This window comes from Pyrus communis, chromosome 17 (assembly GCF_041283825.1).
Source record: "Pyrus communis isolate YQ-2024b chromosome 17, ASM4128382v1, whole genome shotgun sequence".
Classification (NCBI taxonomy): Eukaryota; Viridiplantae; Streptophyta; class Magnoliopsida; order Rosales; family Rosaceae; genus Pyrus; species Pyrus communis.
In genome coordinates, this window is record NC_142581.1 from 10,374,774 (window position 1) to 10,390,558 (window position 15,785).

The following is a 15,785-nucleotide window of genomic DNA, read 5'->3' on the forward strand; positions in this document are numbered from 1 at the left end:
CCCATAATACATGAAACCCTAACATCAAACTCTACACCAACACAGTTGCCGCTGCCGCCACTACAAAACCACGATCGAAGGGGGTTGGGAAGACCGCAATCGAAGCAAAACCAAGATTAGTCCTTAAGTTTCAATTTTCTCACTTTGTCCTCCAAATTGTATCAATTTATATCTTATAGATATTTAAACGTCTAAATATTCATTAAGTTGACAAGTTTCTTAGTCAATATGGTGCAGATATTACTTACATGTCATCATAATTACGAGTTTCATACTCACCATGTCATCAATTTAATGAAGATTATATAAATCGTTAGACAAAGTCACAAAGTATAAATTAAGACAATTTTAAAACTTTGAAAGAGGCAATATAAAAAAAAAAAAAAAGTTTTAACTAAAAGTCTACAGTACTATTTATTTTAACAAAAAATCACATTTTTACACTAAAAAATCAATCATGATACTATTCACTTTACCCTTTATTTTGTTCTTATCATTAAAATTCAAAGTTTTCAAATTTTTCCATTAGTTTTCTTATAAAAAAAAATTAAAAATACCTCAGATGTAGAGGTGCGTAACTCTTTATACAAGTTTTACAACTATCTCCCTGAAACCCTTTGTCTCTGTCTCATTGGAGTTTGTGCTTTCTGTAAACTTCTGTTTCTTTTGAAAGACAGACGGCCATGGACAAGTCACAGCAGAAGCAACTCTACCTCTTCTACTGTGCCGAGTGCGAAGACCTTGCTCGCCAGGTCGCTTCTCAGTCCGACCACATCATCCTCCAGACCATCAAATGGAGGTCCCCCACCTCCTCTCTCTCTCTCTCTCTCTCTCTCTCTCTCTCTCTAACATGCTCTCTCATGTTTTTTTCCCCTTTATTGTTCTGCTTGATAGTTTGCATTACTACCCATGTTACTAAATCTGATTTGTTTTGTTTATTAGTGATGAATTTGAGATGGGTACTTGTTATTTCAGCTAACTTAATGAAAACAAAAGTTGGGTAATTTTCTTTTGCCTGTTTAGTTTTCTGAAGGTAGTGATGCAATTAATATTAATTGAAGAAAACCAAATGAACCAAGCTTTTGTTCTTTTGTAACGCTTCTGCCCTATAAGAGTTTGGGAAAGTGGATAACTTGAATGCTGGGTAAATTGGAAAGTGTATGGAATCTTTTAGACCAGATAAGTGGGAGTAGAGAAAAGATTTGTATCTGGGATGTCGATTAGTAATTATCGAAAGTTAAACTAGCCGCTTGTGTTATGCTTGTACAGATGGCTTCTGTTGTGTAATACTCAAATAAACTGTGAAAGATGAGTAGGAATACTAATTGAGATCGAATTTATACAGGAATTTTGATGACGGGTTTCCAAACATATTTATAAACAATGCACAAGATCTTCGAGGCCAACATGTTGCCTTTCTGGGATCCTTCAGCTCCCAAGGAGTTATCTTTGAGCAGCTTTCTGTAATATATGCACTGCCTCGACTATTTGTTGCGTCCTTCACATTAGTATTGCCTTTCTTTCCAACTGGTTCCTTCGAAAGAATGGAAGAAGAAGGGGATGTAGCAACTGCGTTTACCATGGCGAGAATGCTGTCAAATATTCCCATATCCAGAGGTGGCCCAACCAGTTTAGTCATCTATGACATCCATGCTTTACAGGTTTGTTCAGTTATGATGGTTTTTTCGCCTTCTCTTTGTTCTCATGCATGAGCTATTTAATTTTTAATATAATTAAACTTGTCATTTTTTTTACATTTTCTGACACAAATTTTTCTATCAAGTTGTTTGCACATATAGATTCTAAAATTTATGCATATTTGTTTCATTGAGGTGTAATATAGTAGTGTGAGACTGTAAATTATCGCTTGTCATTACTTTTTTTTTGGCTGAATATTTGTGTTAATTACTTCAGTTTAATTTTTATGCAGGAAAGGTTTTATTTTGGGGACCATGTTTTGCCTTTGTTTGAGACTGGAATTCCACTCTTAAAGCAGCGTCTCCACCAGCTTTCTGACTCCGATAAGGTGAGCGTGCGCATTATCTTCCATGCATCTCACAATGCTTCATTACAGTAAATTTTGTTTGTTTCCATGCCTTGTCTAGGAATGCTGGCTAACTAGCTGTATTTTCTGTATTTTTTTATATTTCCATACTAACTGTAGTCTGCTTCCAGATAGTTGTTGCATTTCCTGATGATGGAGCATGGAAGCGATTCCACAAGCAGTTGGATCATTTTCCCATGGTTAGTCTGAGTTTCTCTCAAAAGTGAGAATTATTTTGTATAATTTATTTCAAATATCACCTTTGTGAATTGGATATTGTTTAAATGCAGGTGGTGTGCAATAAGGTTCGTGAAGGTGACAAGAGGATAGTTCGGATAAAGGAGGGAAATCCTGCTGGTTGTCATGTAGTCGTCGTTGATGACTTAGTGCAATCTGGCGGCACCCTAATTGAGTGCCAGGTAATGGCTCATAAACATTTTTCTTCCCTGCAGTTTATGTACCTTCAAATCTGTTGCTTCCGAATTTTGACAAGTTTAAGTTCTTTCAACATTGCAATTCCTCAGTTACTAGAATATGGCTAGCTTTATTTTATCGAGCTTGGACTAGATCATGGACCTTGCCTTCGTTTTTTCTAAATTATTTCTGATTACTTCTCGTAGCTTTGTATCTGTTATTGTTATGTGTACGTCAGATACATTTCAAAATGTGATGCTTTCGGAACTTCAAATTTGCCTCAAATCATTCATTTTGTGTCCTTCGTATTCTGGCAGAAAGTCTTGGCAGCTCATGGTGCAGCCAAGGTTAGCGCTTATGTAACCCACGGTGTATTTCCTAAACGCTCATGGGAGCGGTTCACTCACAAGGATGGTAAGTACCTCCATGCTGTTGTCTATGTTGTGCTTGTAATTTCCATGAACCTTATTCCGATCCTGATTTGATATTCAGATGGCTTGGAGAAGGCATTTGCCTACTTTTGGATCACGGATTCCTGCCCTCTCACAGTCAAAGCCGTAGCTAATAAAGCTCCCTTCGAGGTGTTAAGTCTTGCAGGTTCCATTGCTGATGCTCTACAGACTTGAAGAGAGTAAAATAGTTCGATAACTTGCATAATTCATGACAGCATTATTCTACCGGCCAATTTCTGCGATATAAGAAGGCGAGTCCACCTTTTATTTTGCTAATGAGTCTCGACACATGGCTGATACAATTTGGTATATAATTCAGCTTAAAAGTATGTTCGCAAACACATTAGTTGACTTCAGGGTCACGCCCATTTTCTCTCTCCACACGCCCTTGTTTATTTTTGGCTTTCGGATTAAAGCAATTAAAAGAGAATTACAAGCCAGTGGCGACGCAAAATGCGCCTTGCATGACACATTAAACTTGTAACGTCACGCGCATATGATGCATTTGTTCGATTTAAATGTACTGTGCTCACTGCTCATGGCACAAAACATGCATTGTCTGCTTCGAATGAATCGTGCGCCCCGGTGCCATTTTTTGTGGCAGTCCAACATCTTTTAAAGGCACTTCGGCCAGCATTCTCTTTGAGAATCACACCCGGCACTGGATTTTCGGATTGCTCTGACGCACAGGATACACCGAGGTTTTTGGCCATCAGATCTTTAGTCAAGAATTCAATGATCAATATCTGGGTGCATAGAATAAACCGGAGTATACTTTTAACTTGTGAGCGGGCACATAAATTTGTATAAAGCACATGAGAGATATATAAACATCTGTACATCCATGTATTTACGTAATCCAGTACGAAGTTTTTCGGGTACATAACAAGACCAACGCATATGAACAAGCTGATTCTGTTTGTCCTCCCTCTATACAAACTTCTTTCTTTTTTTGTTCGTTTTAAACAGCACCTGAATCCCTAAACCCGACAAGGCATTTCGCCATGTAAACACGTAAATCGTATTTGCAAATGGGATTTGAAAGACTCAGGACGTTACCCTTAAAAAAAGGGCAAAAACCGAAGGGAGAGATTCTGCAGAAACCTGTTGAGCAATGCATATGGCTGCAGAGAGACTTCACAATTCAGCGATATGCTTCACCTTATTCGACTCCCTTGGTTGAATAACAATTTGCACCTCTACAAATTAACAAAATGCTCTAGGCCGCTTTCACTTCAATAAGTTCCTCAGTAAATATCAGAGGTATCCAGCACTCAAAAGCAGACACTAGCCATAATTTAGTTATTATACGCCCCGTAGCTTGACTTCTTTCTCTACACTGTACACTTAACTATGCACAAGTTAGCAGCCCTACCCCCTGATCAGGCGAGTAAGATATAACGATACGCTGTTAACTGTTCTCTGGCTTCTCATCCAGATCCCCCTTTGGGCTGTCCAATGAGTCTCCTGAGTAAGATCCATCTGGCTGCCGAATACATATGTTCAAATTTCTGGAAAGGTAATTTTCCTGGAGGATTGACAAACATACTGAAATCAACAGAAAACAATACACGGTATTTGAATGACTTAACAGAGTCAATGTTGAGGTCGAATTATGAAAATTAGGGCAGACAAAGGCCAAAAGCATCATAACCACACAAAAAAGACAGATAAATCCAACAAATAACCTGGTCAGTAGTCTCTTGGCCTTCCGAGTGGAAGAGAATGGGCCGGCAACGCTTGTCCTCATTCATTAGGCTTGAATTCTGAAAATGAGTCACCAGGGCAGTTTTGCCCTGGATTCGTGCATATGCCAATGAAGCAACTTTTTCACTGTTAAACTTCTCCCACTTCTTCCCATTAAATGCCTGCAGCAATTTTAATTGTACAAGTACTTGTAAAAATTGAACGTGTTCCAAATGGTTTTAACTCTGATTGATGAATTTATAAAGCATTCTCGTATTAACAGTTAAATATTTGGATATAGTTCTTGGGATTGACCAGCAACAAACAAACGGACAAAAATAACCAAAACTGACCTCATAAAAGGCTATAATGTGGGTAGGAGACACCATATTTATGAAGGCATACCCCACATTGCACTTATTCTGCCAAAAAAAAAAGAAGTTTGTTCCACTAGCATTAGATCAACTTGCAGAAATTATAGAGCAATCACATCAGTATTAGTGCAAAGAATTACCTTAAAGTCAATTGGCAAGTAGAGAAAGTCGTATGTACCACAGTGGCTTTCATCAATAGCAGCCAGCAACATTTTGGAAGTGTACCTAATATGAGAAAGACAATAAAGAGCAAAATGATTACAGGTATTCAAAACCATAACCCACCAAAAAAACAGCTGCACACATCTACTTTTGAGGCTGATTACAACTTTTACTTACTTGTTCGGGATGTTTTTTATCATTAAAGTAGTCCTAGTATCTTCCCCACTGACAATTTTATCTATATCAAGTTGATACTGCTTTTTGCTATCCATCTGATTCCCAGGATTCTCTATTCGCCGACTTCTACCACGATCAGCCAACATCTCATTGATGGTTGCTGCCGGTCCAGTATATGAACCATTCCCAAGGTACAAAGGACCATGCTTTGGCATTGACATCATTCTGAAACTAGGTGAGCCATTTTCAGTAATGTTTCCGGGAAGACCAACACCAGCACTCAAAGTTGCACGACCACCCATGTTCATCATGTAATTCCCACTGTTGCGACTTAAACCCATGCCCCCAAACGCTGGATTCATGAACGATGTTTCCGGTGAATCTGGGAAAAAACCAAAATGCCTCTCTAGAGGAACACCACCGGATGGAGCAGACCCCACATGATGGTTGTGTGAACCAAGGAAAGAGCCATGCCGGCTGGTCAATGGAAAGCCTTGCCCCTGTCCACTGGATGAAAATGGATGCCCCACAGACGAGGTTGGCCAGGCAGAAGAACTAGGCTCAGCAGAAGGAGATGGAGATGGACTGCCCCAGAGAAACTGAGGACCTGACAAAGTTCCAATCCCTGATGAAGTTGAATTTGACTCACCCAATGAGATGGGACCTGGACTTGCACTTAATTTCTGCTCTGGATAAGAATGAGAAAGCTGATACGCTGCTCCTTGTGTTGATGGAGAGTTGCTATACATCTGATTTATATGGTTTGCCCTTCCTTGGTCCTTACCAATAGGCGCGATCTTTGGAGAGTTAGAAAAATGAGCTGGGAGAATTGAAGCTAACCCAGGCAAATGGTTACTATCTGGACTGAGGCTTCCCAGACCCGGAGACTTACTAAAAGAATATTGATTATGCTCAATGGGGCTTCCAATATGTGCCCAGGTACCTGTCATGGTAGCCATTGTTTTAGCTCATAGCTGGATGTTCATTCCCAATAACTACCAATACAGTAATCGATATACACAAGCACAAAGATAATTGAATTCCAGATCTGAGAGATCTACCTGGAGGAGAGTTGGTCACAGGTGAACCCACTTGATGCCTGAAACTCCGAGTTTCATCTTGTTCAAGCTCCTGAGTAAGTTGTTGCATCAAGCTACACAAAACAAAAAGTGTGATGAATTAATTATTTACCCCACTTAACGGTTTAACGACAACATCAACATTAAGTCTGTAGTATGGATTCAGAAGGGTTATATGTACAACACGAAGGGAGTTGAAACATAACAGAACAGTGATATACAATGATCAAAGCCGCATCTAGACAGTCTACATATAGCAGAAGACCTATGTATTAAATAAGCTACATATTGCACCGGACCTCTGTATTGGATGAGTAATCGAAAAAACCTTTGAAAGTATATCCCTGGATATGATTCCAACAGATCTAAGTAAGTTCTCATAAACACTTCAGATTAATCTTCACCACAAACTTGTATTTGTTGTGAACCTGATTCCATACAATAATTGACAGTGCTTGAAGACACGTATAGAGTCATCCACTAAAGGAAAAATATATTCTCTTGGATATAATTGAGTTTTGGAAATACAACTAGTTAATCACAACTGAGATCCAAGAAAACCCTTTTGCCTCGCTATTTGCCACTCTTAGGAAATTACAAAGACGATAAAATTCAGGGCAAAGCAAAATGCCTGAGCTCAAATTGTCTAATTGTTGCAGAACCCGCAGTCAGTAAATTGATACTTACTTTCTACGTGCTCCACCAGGGCGGCTGTGTTCGAGCTTTATGCGTTTCCCAGCTATGTCACTCCTATTTAATGCCCTTAAAGCTGCCTCTGCAGCTCTAACATCATAAAACTCAATGAATTTATGGTGTCTCTTGTGTGGGGTTTCCCGAATCTGCATTTTGTACTCTTGAAAATTCAGATTTTATACAACCAATGAAGACGGCAAAAGGGTGCACAACTACACATGCAATACAAGGACAATAAGAAAAAGACATAACATTTTCCACAAAAGTTTACCTCTTTGACTTCCCCGTAAGCCCCAAATATCTGTCGAAGGTCATCATTTGACACTGATGCATCCAAATTAAACACCACAAGAGTTCCTTGGTTGATATCCTTTTCTGACGGGTTGTCCTGAATTTCAGCAGAGAAAAGGACAGATGCATTATGAATATTGTAATTGAATCACTAGGGACAGAACAAATTATAATAGAAGACATTTATTCAAACCTTGGGAATTGAAAAATGAATGTCGAGTTTCCTCCGTCTCAAGGGCTTGTTCTGTAATGCACGCATTGCAGTGCGAGCGGCTCGGATGTCATAGTAAGATATCATCACGAAGCCCCTATGCTTGCATGCAGTGTATAAAGTTCTGACATCCCCATATTGCTACGAAAAGTTGAGAGTTCTTTGAATGAGTGAAAAGTTATATACATGCATTTACAAGAACTTTTATTTTTAAAGGGGAATAAAATCAGAAAAGCACTGCCAATACCAAATTAAGAGCAAACTCTCCAAAAGATTAGCAAGGGCAGGATGACCAGTGCACCAAATTCATAATCTAAAAAAAAGACTGCAGCAAAGAACTTCCCACTGACAAGAATGTTGGCACAGGCTTAAAATTATCTCTAATGAATAATGGGAGTACATTACTCCGAAATTAGCAGATTGAGGTCTCTAACATTAACAGGATTGTTATTAAATTACTAAACCCAAATCCTACTTGTATTAGTCAATGAGTTCGCTAGTGCAAGTTACAACAATATGGACCAAGAAGACAAAGAGAACCAAAATGGAACTCCAAAACCCCCAACTCAACAACCGGAAAGAAAACAAATCATCATTGAACCAACACATAGAAAAAACAAGCCAGTCAAAGAGGCCATATAAAACTGACAACCACAGTAGCATACCTCAAATAGAGTTCTCAATTCAGAGTCCTCGACATTACTGTTGATATTTCTAACAAACAAGGTTCTAGATGGATGCTCTCCATACGGGTGCTCTCCAGCCACAGCTCCCACACCGTTTGGAAGGACATAAAGACCAATTCCATTTGGAACAACCCCATCAGATATGCCTAGTTTTGACATGCCAATACCGATGCTATCCTGGGACTCAGAATCCAATTCCATTCCACCTCCACTTCCAAACAGATCGTACTCTTCCATCTCCTCCAGCTGATTAGGCAATCGACTTAGATCAAAATCATCCATTATGCCTGCTAAGAGATCATCTTCATCATCAGGAAGCATGACCCTGAATGCATTTGATTCATCATTTTCAAGTGGATCCTTAACCTCATTTTCTTGCTCAACGTTGTTTGATTTGGGTAAACTATCATCAACAGACTGACCAAAATGCTCCGAAACAGAAAAGTTCACTGCATATTCGGTAAATCAAGTCTCAACATTCTACAGATAGGGATAACGTTTTCATTAAAAAAAATAACTTGCACATACACTTTTCATGTGGAAGGACAGGTAACGAACTCGAAAACAAGCTAGTATCACGTGATTCATGGTATGCCTCAGTTGCACTAAGGGTCCCCCATGCTTTATTTTCAGATTTTCTAGGATTGTTAGCAGATGGAATCTTGAAGGCCCCTACAAAATTGGTTATAAATGACTGATCAAGAGAAACATCAAGCATACATAAGGAAATATATGTATATAGCATATGTACATGGCTATGCTCCTGTGCAATGCTTCCATCAGTAAAGAAAAGAGAGGGAACCTTCAGAACGACCAAATATCGTATCCCCTAAATGTTTCTCCATTGAACCACTTTCTGAAAAAACAAGGGAAGTAAATATATAACGTTCAGTTATTACCAAACTCTCAAAATGTATTTTGCTAGTTCAGAAAACATGCATACGTAGATGCAGATACCTCACATGTATCCAAAAATATTAACGAACAAATAATACAGACAGAACTCAATATGATGCAAAAAATAAAAACAAAGAAAGTTGTGAAGTTTATCCTGAGTTCAAGTGCATGGTTAAAAACGTCGTTTGGGTGACTATACAGGGTAAAGGTAGTCCTGAATCCCAATCATGTTGCTCCGCATATTTCATTATCGTGCTCTGTATGTTTCATTAGGATTTTAACATAATTTATAGCTGACTTAACAACTCCAAAAGCAAAGACTTTAGCCAAGTTCCACAGTGTTTCTATATTTGTTGAGTCAACAGAGCAATCAACATAATGTGACTCACCACGTACAGAAACTGGAAAGCATCAATAACTGATCTTCATTTTAACCAAGAAAAAACAGAAGAGTATCAGAAGATGTACACATATATGTCAGAACTATCATACTTGGAGAGGCAAATGAGTACACTCACAAATTTATAAATAAGAAAATCTGCGAACAAGTATACAGACAAATTTATGCAGGAAGAATATAATCAAAGGGCTAAGTATTCAGCAGCACTAAAATCAAACATCCACCAGAATTGCCGACGATCGGATGGACTGATATCGCTACAGATTTCTCTACCATTATCAACAGGGTCTATCAAAACCGATGCAAGTTTTCGAATTGATGGGGGTCAAATACTATCAGCTTGACAGATTGCCCAAAAAATAAAATGATAAGTCAAACATGATCAAATTGTTTGCAAATTAAGATGAAGAAACAGCAAAAGTAGCTCAAAAACCCAACTGGGTAACAAGTAAGCGAAGTTCCCAACTCAAATTTAGCATGCAAATTCAACAAATGGCCTTAAATGTTGAAACTTTCTCTACACCTACCTACTTCAGAACCCAAAATTAGCTCCAAATTACCCAACTTTCCCTCAATAGCAAACTAAATTCACAAAAAGTAGAAAAACCCACATGCAATATCATCACCCAATCACATGCAAAAATCCCAAAACTTAAAAAAAAAAATCGGAAGAACAAAAAACCCAAATTCGAATTACCTCAATCAATTCCGAAAGGGGGAAAGAATAGAGAAAATTGAAAGAGTGTAGAGAGAGAGAGAGAGAGAGAATAGAACAAAAACAGCAGTTAGAGAGTCTATTGGAGATAAGTTATCTGGCATACTGAATTCAAGAGCTCTTTGTCATGATCATGGAATTCTAGAAATAGAAAGAAAGAGGAGAGGAGAGAGAGGGTCTATGCGGTTGAGAGTTTCGTGGAAGCAGAGATATTTGTTTCGTCTACTCCTCTACTTCCTTCTCTCTCGCCGGGAAACCAGAGTGAAAATGTAAGAAAATTGCTTCTCAGAAGAAAATCCAAAATTGCAACACCACGAACTCCAAAATTATATTAAAATTTGGGGAAAAAAAAAAAGAGTCAAATGATTGGAGGCAAGTAGCAGCAGAATTACAAAATTATTATTTATTTATTTTTTACTATTATTTTTCAGACACTCACACACAAACCATCACCAAAACACAAAGCTCTCTCTCTCTCTCTCTCCTCTTTTCCTCTCTCTATCTCTCTCCTCAACCAGAAATTCGGCTGCGTTTGAATCTCATTTGGCGTCCGTTGACACGAAGCTTTTTAGAGATGTGACACGCCACACTCCAAGTCCTTTACAAATTTCAGATAATTTCGCGGGGATCTTTGACCCTCGTTCCAGCTGGAATTACGCAACTGCCATGCTTTCCCTCGCCTTTCGGTGCTACGTGGTACTTTATGATTAGATAGGGCACCGGGTTGCCCAATGGGAGGGGGATTGGAGGGAGGTTTCGGTGGTGGTGGATGCAGGGGATTATTGTATCACTTTGAGTGATGGGGTAGCTGACGTGTCGTTGCGTCGACGACAGAGTCGGGTTCCACTATTTTTCTACGGTATGGCATGAGGAATATACTAGAGCCATTTGGTAGGGGCCACGTGTTTTGGTCGTGGGTCGACTTTATCCGAGCCTCCGAGAACGGGTTGGGCCCAACCCGCTGCACCTTAGGGGCTGGCCCTTTTAATAGGCACGAACATGGGCTGGGCATGCCTTAGTTCATTTGAGCATTTGTAACAAAAATAAAAATGAAATAGTGTTTATGTTTGTAAGGAAATTCATGTTGTAATTATATGATTCTATTTGATTAAATGTTTAATTAATTTTGTTAGTGGTGCATTGCATATATACTCATTAGACATTTTTTACTTGTTTTTTTTTCCAATTCTCATTTTACTGCCCTCAACCTTAAGTATTGTGAAATTTGCATTTTGATACTCTTAATTTTTTTCATCTCACTTTCATACCTAAAGTTAAGGTTTGCTCTCAAGTCCTCAAAAAATTAAAAAAGGGCGTTTTGATATAGGCGCCTTGTTTTTTAATTTTTAAAACTAAACATACACTCTTTTGAAATTTTGATCAAACATTTTTCTAAAATTTTGGTTATTAATTTCAATTTTTCACATAAGTTCAATTTTGTTTAGAAGTTTAGCTTTTCATGACTTTTCTTAGACATTTCGTTTTCTTTTTCTTTTTCTTTTCCTCTTATCCCTATATTTATGCATTTATTATCCATCTTTATGCTTTTTTTTTTATTGTTTGTTATAATTTTACTTCTTTGTTTTTTTGTGAATATAGTAGAATATTTATAAAAAAAATTGTCAGATTTTATTATTTAGAAGACCCAACACATAATAAAGATTTATTTGATTATATAGCTATGTCTAGTTTCCTATAATATGGACACATTTAGTTGTATAGTGAATTTGATTTTGTGTATTTCTCGGTACATTTGGAATGTAAATGTACCAAAAGGGTTATCTGATAGAGACATTTGGTTTTGTGGTACATTTGTGATTTTTTGTTCATTTGGTATTTTGATACATTCGGAATCTAAACGTACCAAAATGGTTACTTGACAATGGACACATTTGGTTTTATGGTGCATTTGAAATTTTGGTACATTTGGTTTCTCTGTACATCGAAATCTAAACGTACCAAAAAGGTTACATAACAATGGGTACATTTAGTTTTATGGTACATTTAGTTTTATGGTACATTTAGTTTTTTGGTACATTTGGTTTCTCGGTACATTTGAAATCTAAACGTACCAAAAATCGATACTTTTGTTCTCAAATGTACCATAACTTTTAAGGAAAACTAATGAAAATGGCTTGAAAACTTTGAGTTTTAATGATAAGGACAAAATAAAGAGTAAAGTGAATAGTACCATGATTGACTTTTTAGTGTAAAAATGTGATTTTTTGTTAAAGTGAACAGTACCGTGGGCTTTTCGTTAAAACTCCTTACGTTTTTAGTATATTTTTTATATATCCATTTGTGAAAAAATATGTATTGAAGACTTTTATTGAGACATTTTTAATAGAAAGAGATTTTTTTTTTTTTTAAAATACTGATAATAAGGTAATGAGGAATTAGTTAGTTAATTTTTTATTTTATTTTATTACAAAAATGTCATTTAATGCATAGAAGGGGATTGACGAAATTAAATTCCTATATTATAGGCAATTAGTTGCTAAGCTACCTTATTCCTCTATATAAATGCATTTAAATTAATGACATGGAAATTAAATATATAGAAAATTATTAAGGTAGCAATTGATCAAAGCACCTTAATCAAATATTTAAAAGTGATGAATGTTTAATCTAACAACTATATAAAAGATGTAGTGTGACATCCCGTCCCGGGATTATTAGAACGCACGCGTGAAATTACATAATTGCCCCTAGTTCATTTTCGTTACGTGTGTTGGTTGTTTTGTGTATTGTGGCAGGTGTTGGGCCACACACACACACCTGCACACTCTATGTCCTTCCCTTTCCCTCTGTCTCTCTCTCCCGTGTCTCTCTCTCCCCCGAGCTCCCATTTCCACTGTAAACGTACGAACACACACCAAGAACCATTATACCTTAGCAGATCGAGGAAACCAAGGGTGCAGTCGTGATCGTGAGGTCGAGGGGAGCACGAATATACCATTTTCAGGTAGGAACTTTGACGTTTTCACGTCGAATTCACAAGCTCCGATTTGTGTACTATTCATGCAAAGTTTATACATTGAGTTTTTGGGATTTCTAAGCTCGTAGGTGTCTTGGTGAGGTCCTAAGGAGCGTCGGAGTAGCTCGTTGGACGAAATTGGACGTCGGGAAGGTCTGGTTCGAAGTTGGCCGAATTTCGAGTTTGAGACAGGTATGATCGCGTAATTTTTAGCCTTTAAAAGTGGTCTAACGTGATTCTACTAGTCTAGGGCTTTCTTTTGGTCCAAAAATCATAGAAAATGGTTGAGAAATGAACGAGAAAACAAGGTTAAAAGTTTTTCCAGTTTTCCGGCGCCGGCAACGGCACCGGAGACTGAACGGAGAAGGTGACGGAATATTCCGTCAATTCTGACGGAATATTCCTAACGCCGTTAACGGAATCTGTCAGTTTTGACGGAATATTCCTAACGGCGTCAGTTGACGCCGTCAGTGTGCGCCATACGTGCCTGCGCATGGGAGGCGCTTGTGGCCGTGCCTTGGCCGGCGCGTGGGGGCGCGTGCGGCGGAGGAAAATTTTTCTAAAAATATGGTTGTGATCTTGAGGTTGTGTAGAGCACGTTGGTATATTCATTTGTCCATTTTGAGCAACGTTTGAGAAGTTATTACGAGAAGTTGGTTATGTGCTTTAAAGTTAACGTTTCTATAGCTATTTCGCATATAGGTGACACGTACCCCGAGGACGAGCGTGCACACGCGAGGCAGGGGGGCTACGACCCTTCTACATACCAGTAAGTGGGCTTTTGTTTTCCGTATATACCTATATACTATATTTTCCCAGAAATTGAATAAATGTTTATTAGTTTATGCCATGCATTACTTCATCATTATTCGTGCATTGATGGTTATATTAGTAGTTGCATATATTTATACATATGCATATTGGGTGTTGTGGACGCACAGGTAAGTGCCAGGTAAGTGGTATTCATATTTACATTCAGCAGTAGTTTGAGATAGTTAGAAAGCTCATAACCTGCACCCCCGGTGTTAGTGCTCCCACCCGTGGCCAGGGCACAGTCCTTCACGTGATATTCACCTCCCGCACCTTATGTTCACCTTGGATTCAAGGTAGGTGCACAGTCATGTCGTACAGACCACTTTAGGTGGTTCCGACTCGTAGGTAACCCGCGATTATTCGCCCAGTCTTCACGTGATCGTAGCACTTATTTACACCCATGCCTGTCGTACAGACCACTTTAGGTGGTTCCGACTCGTGGGCAGGTTCAGATATTGAGATTGAGATTTGAGCTCTAGATGCAGCCGTACAGGTCACGCTAGGTGACTCCGGCTGCCAGATTATATGATATTGACATGTTTATACCTGAGCACTTGCATATCATTATGAGACTTTGACATGGCATATATTGAGCATGATTAGTATACCCTTGAGCATGTTTGGCATACTTATACATACGTATATATGTTATTTTCTGGGAAGTATACAGGTTTTACGGCGAGGGGTTAGAATGTATTTTGCTAAATGGTTTTCAAAGAGCTTTGTTTTTGCCCACTCACGCTTTTGTTTTGCGCCCCTCCAGGTTCTAGTTGATTCGCAGTTTCGGTGGTTTTCCCAGAGGATTTCTCCCGGCTTTTCTGACAGATACTCACCAGCGTAGGTGACTGGTCACCTTTGGGTGTACTTATGTCGCAACTTTCTTTTGGACTGCTGTAGACCTGCTCTGAAATTGTATCTCACTTACTAGCACTTGTTTTAGTACTTTGTATGCTAGTTTTTAATTATTCGTACTTTTATATTATTACTTTATTAGCTTCCGCACATGCACATGGCTACGTCACCTTCGTGTGACGGCCAGCACGCTCCGATCTCGGTCGTGGTGTGTCATGTAGGACATTCTAATTCAAATTAATCCTTTTTTTTTTTTGTTGAAAAGTTAAATATTAAAATACAGGAAAAAAAATAAATTCTCTCAACCACTTCCATCTCCACCCGTGCAACCTCCTGCATATCATCCCCATCGACCCACTCTAAATCTACACCAACGCAACCCCCTCTATCTTCATTCCAATAGGTACTCCACTTACCCTCATCCATCTACGCGTCGAACATGTTTGTGTGGCTTATCCCTGTCGCGCTGTAAAAAACACTACGGGTATGAATTGATTAGTTTTTATGATTTTAGAATTTTTTGTGGAGTCAAAGGCATGTCACGTCATCGTTTAACAGTTGACTTAACGGTTAAGTAATGGAAGTATGATTTTGGAAACAAATTGTAACTTCAGGTATGAAGTGAGTTGAAAGAAAAAAAAAAGAAAAAAAAAAGACTAAGGGTAGCAAAGTACGAATTTCATGATAATTGAGGGTAGTAAAGTGAGGATTACCCTTTATTTTATTTTTTATTTTTTACTAAAATAAGTGTAAATGCGAGACAGAAAGATGTACTCAAAGTCTTGAGTTCGACACTCTTGGCTAAAGTGCTTCAAGCCAAATACTATCATTCTTCGTCTTTTCTAGAAGCGTCGATGGGAAG

General features: G+C 38.3%; 2 protein-coding genes across 22 annotated transcripts; one reads left to right on the forward strand and one right to left on the reverse strand.

Moving 5' to 3' along the window:
• The first annotated feature begins 583 nt into the window (after positions 1–583).
• Positions 584–3,251, forward strand: LOC137708724 (Phosphoribosyltransferase family protein). The gene is made up of 7 exons (XM_068447867.2): positions 584–799; positions 1,346–1,661; positions 1,931–2,026; positions 2,176–2,244; positions 2,335–2,463; positions 2,776–2,872; positions 2,951–3,251. The coding sequence occupies exons 1-7, from the start codon at positions 684–686 to the stop codon at positions 3,082–3,084; spliced, it is 957 nt and encodes a 318-aa protein (XP_068303968.2). The 5' UTR covers positions 584–683; the 3' UTR covers positions 3,085–3,251.
• Positions 3,252–3,733: 482 nt separating this feature from the next.
• LOC137708722 (protein MEI2-like 2) lies at positions 3,734–10,857 on the reverse strand. 21 transcript variants are annotated; one of them, XM_088689534.1, is made up of 14 exons: positions 10,388–10,857; positions 9,556–9,589; positions 9,072–9,125; positions 8,798–8,941; positions 8,249–8,718; positions 7,566–7,724; positions 7,353–7,469; positions 7,076–7,227; positions 6,371–6,462; positions 5,310–6,252; positions 5,111–5,195; positions 4,950–5,018; positions 4,599–4,778; positions 3,734–4,438 (listed from the first exon to the last, which is right to left on the reverse strand). In XM_088689534.1, exons 3-14 carry the CDS (start codon positions 9,112–9,114, stop codon positions 4,322–4,324), a joined length of 2,571 nt encoding a protein of 856 aa, XP_088545660.1. In that variant the 5' UTR covers positions 9,115–9,125; positions 9,556–9,589; positions 10,388–10,857; the 3' UTR covers positions 3,734–4,321. The 21 variants fall into 21 exon arrangements, with proteins under 21 accessions (XP_088545660.1, XP_088545661.1, XP_068303960.2 ...); XM_088689535.1 differs by having other exon boundaries at positions 3,734–4,458; positions 9,556–9,584; positions 10,264–10,851; XM_068447859.2 differs by having other exon boundaries at positions 9,556–9,584; positions 10,264–10,822.
• Between the last annotated feature and the right edge of the window lie 4,928 nt (positions 10,858–15,785).

Excerpts from the sequence above, each read along its gene's own strand:
- LOC137708724 (XM_068447867.2), top strand. The coding sequence starts at position 684 with ATGGACAAGTCACAGCAGAAGCAACTCTACCTCTTCTACTGTGCCGAG. Across the intron at positions 1,662-1,930 it reads ATGACATCCATGCTTTACAG|GAAAGGTTTTATTTTGGGGA; the intron begins GTTTGTTCAGTT and ends ATTTTTATGCAG. Across the intron at positions 2,464-2,775 it reads GCACCCTAATTGAGTGCCAG|AAAGTCTTGGCAGCTCATGG; the intron begins GTAATGGCTCAT and ends GTATTCTGGCAG.
- LOC137708722 (XM_088689546.1), bottom strand. The coding sequence starts at position 9,842 with ATGGTAGAGAAATCTGTAGCGATATCAGTCCATCCGATCGTCGGCAAT. Across the intron at positions 8,719-8,797 it reads TGTCCTTCCACATGAAAAGT|TGAACTTTTCTGTTTCGGAG; the intron begins GTATGTGCAAGT and ends CCGAATATGCAG. Across the intron at positions 7,725-8,248 it reads AATTGAGAACTCTATTTGAG|CAATATGGGGATGTCAGAAC; the intron begins GTATGCTACTGT and ends AACTTTTCGTAG.